Here is a 7,546-nt window from a genome sequence, read left to right as displayed (position 1 = left end):
TGTAATGGCTGGCATGATGTTCTTTGCTGGTTTTTCCTTTTTCTTTCTGCTGTAGTTTGTTCTTAGGTCGAATCAGACAGCTTCTTTGATAGAAATCGGAGGGGAGGGGGGGGCCCTTCTTATGTTAAAAAAAATTGTTCCATGAGTAGATACTAGCTATAAACTACAGTTTGCTAAACAAGAAAAAAAAATGAAAACAAGAAATGCGAGATTAACACAATTCATTTCTTGTCAGGGCAAACAGGAGCATCTTCCTCTTGTTCTATTCCAACCTAGGGGTGATTCAGATAAGTAGACAACTTTGCTAAAATTACCTACACAAAGGAATTATCTACCAATGACAAGCCTTAATAAGCTTTCAAAAAAAATGACAAGCCTTAATGCTCCGCAAAATCCCAACTATTCTGGCGAAGTAAACGTCTTGCATGGCCAGACCCTATCATCAGCCTGATGCAATAAAACAAAACAAAACAAACGTAGAAGATTTTCTCGCTCTACATCACCCCAAAATGAAGATAAATTTGGCATCAAACTGGAAGAGATTACAACAGATTGACAAAAAATGAAACCCAACACTGCCGAATTTATCCAGGCATTTCAGAGTTCATTTGACGATTACATATAGGATAGCTGAAAATAACACACCAGCACTGGATAGTTTCTACAAGTCAAGCAAGCTGACAACTACGATAGATGGTCATAGTCACTACACAATTGTCGGCATTCCATGTTGCAGTACACCAGTAAACTACTTCTGCTTCAAACCATTGATACCTGTGCATAGAGGACAAATCCAGCTCATTAGGTAAATTAACAGTGTTAACTTCAGACTTATCAAACCTGTAAATATTTTAAGCCAGATCATTTCAGCATGATTTGGTAAAACATAATTAGAAAATGAGAAATTAGCAGGAAAGAGGAAGGTAATTTATTAGCACTACATCAAATAAAAAACAATATTGGAACAACGTCAGATTGTTTAGATGCAAATGTCTAACCAGCTTTAAGCTTCAATGTGATAGTCAGGTCACAGATTTGACAGGGCAGCCACAGTGTAAGTGATGCCAAATTACCATGTCATTATCATTTGTCACTGGTGCCAAATTTGATATCTCTCTCCAGTCCGGTGAATGCCAATTACTTCTAGAGCAGGACCCACACCGTAATAAGCAAAACATAAAATATCTCATCCCTGAATGCAGCGGCAGACAACTAAGCATCACTCTTCACACAGGAAGAAAGAAAGGGATGTGGAAGACAGTTTGGAGATGGATATTTTATTGCTTGGCCAAATATAGTACCAGAGCAGCTACTTGCTCTGGTTCCCACAAATTTTGGTTTGGCAACCATCTCACGGCGTGCAGCATAGATGGCAAAGCCTGAAAAGCAAATTTGACCATGGTATTTGGCCTATGCTGTGGCTGCCCTTGTATGCTTCAACCTAACTTTTCAGTGTCTATTGTCGATTCCAAACATTGCCCATGCTATAAGATCAGTAATGTAGCAATATGCACACAAATCAACCATACAATAGTTTGTGGAGGAAAAAAATCAACTTTCTTGTTATACTACTTACTGAAAAATCCCCAGTATGGGCATCACCATTTTATATCTATTAGGCATTCATAAATTCATCAAGTAGTTTACCAAATCTGACGGCAACCACAAAATTCATGGCCAAAAGATAACATTGCTAGTGTGAAAGTGTGCATCTATCTGTCAAAGAAGGAAATTATACAGTTTGAATCTAAATGCTACTGTAGTTAGCAAGCATGAAAGGCATCGTCCAGTGCAGAAAACAATTGGCCTTACATATTATTTACTAGTTCCCCTCCTATATAGTCTGATATTACCCGACTGTATTGTGCACAAGTACAGGAAAAAAATCAGAATATCAAAGATAACCGAACATATAAATTTGTGCATCCAACTAGCAAAAAGAATGTCGTAAAAAAATGCTAACAACAGAAATATTATTCCATCTCCTATAAGATGCCTTGCTTCCAGAATCGCCAACTCACATATATGGAGACAGCTTTTTAAGACCAACACATACATAATATGCAAAAATCTCAGTAACCACACAGGACTGAAGAACTTAAAATGCAAAAAAGTGGTTAGTGTGCACTTTAAGGCATGTAATCAGTTGACTCCTTCCTACCACATATAACTATTCCAAAGCTCTCCCTCACTCTTCCCTCAAAAAAAAACCCCCCTCACTCAACAGTACAGTAAGTCACGGTGGTTCCATAAAGAGCTAATGCTCGTCATTAACATAGAAGACAAAATATAAGTTTTTCGGGAAATTTAAGCAGACAGTGGACACTTCAGCAGTACAGTAAGTTATTCCAGCAACCAAGTATGGAGAATAAATTGGATTTCAGCAGTTACCTTCAGTATAAAAACTTGTGAAAGGACGATAGGTGCAAAACCCGCCGTTGCTTCTAAATAGTTTCTTGGACTGCATTGACTCAAGCTGAGCCATATAGACAAATGAGTGCACCCAAAAGAAGATTGCATGAGCATCCTCAGTATAGCGCACTATAGATGACATCCCCTTCTCAATCCTAAACCCCAATCCAAGAATCTTCTGCAGTTCAACAGTTCTCCGCAACACCCATCTGGCAACACCATGAGAATTGACCTTCCCCTCCCACATTTGGAAGCGGGGGTGATAGTGGGGGCCCAGCAAAGTGGCGAAGCCAAGGCCGCCATCCTCTGTCTGAATGACCTGAACACTGTGAAATTCGTAATGAACATCAGGAGGCGTATTGATCACAGCTAGCCTCTGCTGATCCAAATCAAACTGAAGTATGCCCTCACTCAATCCCCCACTACTCATAAGCATCCAGTGAACGGCGTTACCAACAAATGTGCTGTACTCACAAGCAACAGGCCTCCATGGAAGCGTTGTTGAAATGAGATCGCTCCATATGCCAGTCTCCGAGTAGTAAACACTTGCAACGCATCCCGCCTCTTGATCATCGTGCTTGGCGTAGGCCAGCACGACCACTTTAAAAGGGCTCGAGCGGCAGTCGCCATGAACGTGTCCCTGGTCGGCGGCAGCGCAGAGAACTGCCCCGCTAAGGACCCCAATCTTGAACAGCGGCGGACCGGCAACGAAGCAGTAGTGGTCAGTGATAGGGTCCCACACAATGAGCTGATGCCGCTTCTTCTCAACGAAGAGTACGCGTCCGTGTCGGCAGTCGAGCATCGGCCAGGGCTCGAGTGGCAGGGAGAAGCGCTCGGGAGGGATGCGGTACGGCGGGTCCAGAGTGGATCTGAACGAAATGTTCCGTTTGTAATCTGATGAGAAGACGCCGAGGAGAGGAGGCCTCCGGTGGTGGACGCGGAAGCGGCGGAGGAACTTGGGATCGGTGGCAAGGCGTCGCCAGCGCTTAGAGACGAGGGAGGCGCGCAGGATGTAGGGCGGCTGCGGGGGGAGGCGGAGGAGGATCTCGTGGAGGAGATCGTCGTCTTCCAGCGGAGGCGGCGTTGAGGAAGGTCGGCGGCGGCTGCGGCGGGCCATGTCGTCCCCGGCGGGATTGGTCAACTGCCGATTGGGGTTTGGTGTACCGTATGCACTATGCAGAGTGTGGGTGAGGGTTTCTCTTGGGGGAGACGAAAGAGGGGATATTTTGGTTTTGAACCAAGTAGGGTTGTAATATGAATTCTAGGATTAAGTTTGGGAAGTAGGAACGTCAATATTGTCGATGGATCCAGATATCTATAAATAGTAAAACAATGCCCGTACGTTGTAATGAGATATAAATATTTTAGTACGTTATCTTGTGATTTACCTACCAATAATAATGCGATTGTATAAACAAATGTTCATCAAATTCTATCTGTGAATTACCTTATATTTTTATTAGAAGTTTGATAAGTAAATTAAAGTGGAATTGATTCAGAAGGTAAGTAAATTAAGGTGATTGATTATCATATACATGGAAGGTTTGACGAAAGGGCGGTGAGAAGAAATGTGAAATGGGAACCTTACGTTCTTTTTAAGTAGTAGAGAGATTCAGAAGGTAAGTAAATTAAGATGATTGATTATCATATACATGAAAGGTTGGACGAATGGGTGATGAGAAGGAATGTGAAATGGGAACCTTACGTTCTTTTTAAGTAGTAGAGATAGAGATTAGCGAAGAACCTTACCAGAGATTGACATGCCGTGAATCCTCTTAAAAGAGAGAGGTGCCCTTGAGAACGTGAACATTATGGGTTCAATGCCCTTTTTCAATGGTCTCAAAGAGAAAAAAAATCATTTTACGTTTTAGATTTTTCATTATTAATCATTTATGTACATTTCTAACCCTTCACTAATTTTTGGTTAATTTTTCTTATGAAGTATTAAATTCGGCCCATTGAACAAGAATTTGAAGGACCTTTTCTACCTATGGACTTTTGTTGATAGATTTTCTCCATATGGATGGATCAGGTTCACCTATCAATGATGACATAATGGAAACACAAAACCAAGAACAAGTATCCATGTACAAAAGATTAAAAAGAGCAAACGATTATAGTTGTCACATACTCCAAGGAGTATATGCTAACAACAAACTAATAAAATAACAATTTTGCTAAAGCACATCGTCCTATGTCATTAATTTACACTAAGATTCGTGCAAGCATTTTCTTTTGTCTTTTTTCTTTTTAGTTTGATTGAGTCACTTAGATGTGCAATAACTAGAGCACATCTAGATATGTCAGAAAATAAATCTCTGTTGGAAAAGATGACGCTTAGGAGGCCTTAGGCAACTGTCTATAACCCCCAACAAACTTTATTTGCGACGCAATGCTGCTCTTTCCCAATCCAACAGCTCTGAGTAAAAGTGAATATAAAAATATTTAAGGTACATGATGGATAGGCAGTCCCAAAATTAATTTTACAAAATAAAACACTTGCAGAAGGATTAAAAAAAGAAAAAAAAAAGAAGCGAGAAACAACGACCTATGACTGAACATTCTCGTGGAATGTTTGATGGAGGTAGTAGTCGAGTCATCTTCTCTTTGCCTCAGCCCTGATTGAAGGCTTGGAGAGGCACCAATTCACGTGTTGCTCGCCCCGAACCCTGATGCATTGCATGATAGGGATGCATGACCCCATGTGTTGGAGGGTGAAACCCCGAGATAGATCTTTTCACACTTGGAGGGAAAAAAGGGATGAACTCACAAGAACACGAGGGGAAAATCACTCAAACACATCCACTAGAGTAGCACACATGAGATCCACAAGAATACAAGAACAATTCAAGGAAAAAAGCACTAGGGTAAAGTTCTTCCCACTCCCAAGGAGGCGAGGTCTTGATGATAGTCTTCTCCAAGAGGAGGCCTTGAAATCCACAAGGGGATCTACTCCATGGAGGTCTTGATCTCCAAGAGGAGGGGAAAGATGAGCAAAGCTCTCTCAATGTCTATCCAATACTTTGCTAACCCTAGAAATGAGCTAGATGAAGAGTACTTATAGGCTAGGGACGAATTGGGGGGGGAAGGGGGTACATGGGTCTTTTGCCATAGTGCACGCAGGCACAGCCGGAGGGGTCCGGGCACAGGGGGTAAAGGGACCCGGGCACCCGGAGGGGAAAGCGCCAGGAGGAGGCCGGGCACCCGGACCGAACAGGGGGCGGCGTCAGGGAAGGTTGGGCACCTTGGTCCCTGGGGTTGATGGTCCGGGCACTTGGACCGGCCAGGGGCTCCGCCTGGCTGGCGGCTGTAGGGGACCGGGCACCCAGGGCGGTTAGTGGCGCTGCTCAGGCGGCGACCGGGCACCCGGGGGCTTAGGGGGCGGGCACCCGGGGCGGCCAGAGGCTTGGCTAGCCGGCGGCAAGGGGCCAGGCACCCGGGGTTGTTGGTGGTCGGGCACCCGGGATGGTCCGAGACCTCCGTTGCTTCGTGCTTCGTGAGTCATTCTTCCTCCTCCTCCTCCTCCTCCGTGGGTGCTTGGATCTCCGTCCTAGCCTCCTCACGGTCATCTCCTTGGTACTTAAGAATGCACAATGTTTCTCTTTGAGGTAGAACCCAACTCTCATGTGAATCCGAATGAAGCTCGAAGAGAAAAGAGTTAACCTTGGTTTCGATGGCATGTGCGCGAGCTCTTGTCATTGGTCCTCCTCGTGGTGCTTGATGGGTTGTAGTAGAGTGAAGGAAATATGCCCTAGAGGCAATAATAAAGTTATTACTTATTTCCTCATATCATGATAAATGTTTATTATTCATGCTAGAATTGTATTAACCGGAAACATAATACATGTGTGAATACATAGACAAACATAATGTCACTAGTATGCCTCTACTTGGCTAGCTCGTTGATCAAAGATGGTTGAGTTCCCTAGCCATGGACATGAGTTGTCATTTGATTAACAGGATCACATCATTAGGAGAATGATGTGATTGACTTGACCCATTTCGTTAGCTTAGCACTGTTGGAAATATGCCCTAGAGGCAATAATAAATGGTTATTATTATATTTCTTTGTTCATGATAATTGTCTATTGTTCATGCTATAATTGTGTTATCCGGAAATTGTAATACATGTGTGAATACATAGACCACAACGTGTCCCCAGTAAGCCTCTAGTTGACTAGCTCGTTGATCAACAGATAGTCATGGTTTCCTGACTATGGACATTGGATGTCATTGATAACGGGATCACATCATTAGGAGAATGATGTGATGGACAAGACCCAATCCTAGCATAGCATAAAAGATCGTGTAGTTCGTTTGCTAGAGCTTTTCCAATGTCAAGTATCTTTTCCTTAGACCATGAGATCGTGCAACTCTCGGATACCGTAGGAGTGCTTTGGGTGTGCCAAACGTCACAACGTAACTGGGTGACTATAAAGGTACACTACGGGTATCTCCGAAAGTGTCTGTTGAGTTGGCACGGATCGAGACTGGGATTTGTCACTCCGTATGACGGAGAGGTATCTCTGGGCCCACTCGGTAATGCATCATCATAATGAGCTCAATGTGACTAAGGAGTTAGCCACGGGATCATGCATTACGGTACGAGTAAAGAGACTTGCCGGTAACGAGATTGAACAAGGTATTGGGATACCGACGATCGAATCTCGGGCAAGTAACATACCGATTGACAAAGGGAATTGTATACAGGATTGATTGAATCCTCGACATCGTGGTTCATCCGATGAGATCATCGTGGAACATGTGGGAGCCAACATGGGTATCCAGATACCGCTGTTGGTTATTGACCGGAGAGGCGTCTCGGTCATGTCTCCATGTCTCCCGAACCCGTAGGGTCTACACACTTAAGGTTCGGTGACGCTAGGATTGTAGAGATATTAGTATGCGGAAACCTGAAAGTTGTTCGGAGTCCCGGATGAGATCCTGGACGTCACGAGGAGTTCCGGAATGGTCCAGAGGTGAAGAATTATATATAGGAAGTCCAGTTTCGGCCACCGGGAAAGTTTCGGGGGTTATCGGTATTGTACCGGGACCACCGGAAGGGTCCCGGGGGTCCACCGGGTGGGGCCACCTATCCCGGAGGGCCCCATGGGCTGAAGTGGGAAGGGAACCA

The 7,546-nt window shown here is 44.0% G+C and overlaps 1 protein-coding gene across 1 annotated transcript; it reads right to left on the bottom strand.

The window, feature by feature from the left end:
• Positions 1-472: 472 nt before the first annotated feature.
• LOC123075041 (uncharacterized) lies at positions 473-3,636 on the bottom strand. Its single transcript, XM_044497732.1, has 2 exons — positions 2,392-3,636; positions 473-774 (listed from the first exon to the last, which is right to left on the bottom strand). Exons 1-2 carry the CDS (start codon positions 3,527-3,529, stop codon positions 749-751), a joined length of 1,164 nt encoding a protein of 387 aa, XP_044353667.1. The 5' UTR covers positions 3,530-3,636; the 3' UTR covers positions 473-748.
• Positions 3,637-7,546: the final 3,910 nt, after the last annotated feature.

The sequence above is a fragment of the Triticum aestivum genome, chromosome 3D (genome assembly GCF_018294505.1).
Source record: "Triticum aestivum cultivar Chinese Spring chromosome 3D, IWGSC CS RefSeq v2.1, whole genome shotgun sequence".
NCBI classification, from domain to species: domain Eukaryota; kingdom Viridiplantae; phylum Streptophyta; class Magnoliopsida; order Poales; family Poaceae; genus Triticum; species Triticum aestivum.
The sequence above is the reverse complement of the archived record's forward strand: the minus strand, read 5'-3'. Positions and strand labels throughout refer to the sequence as shown.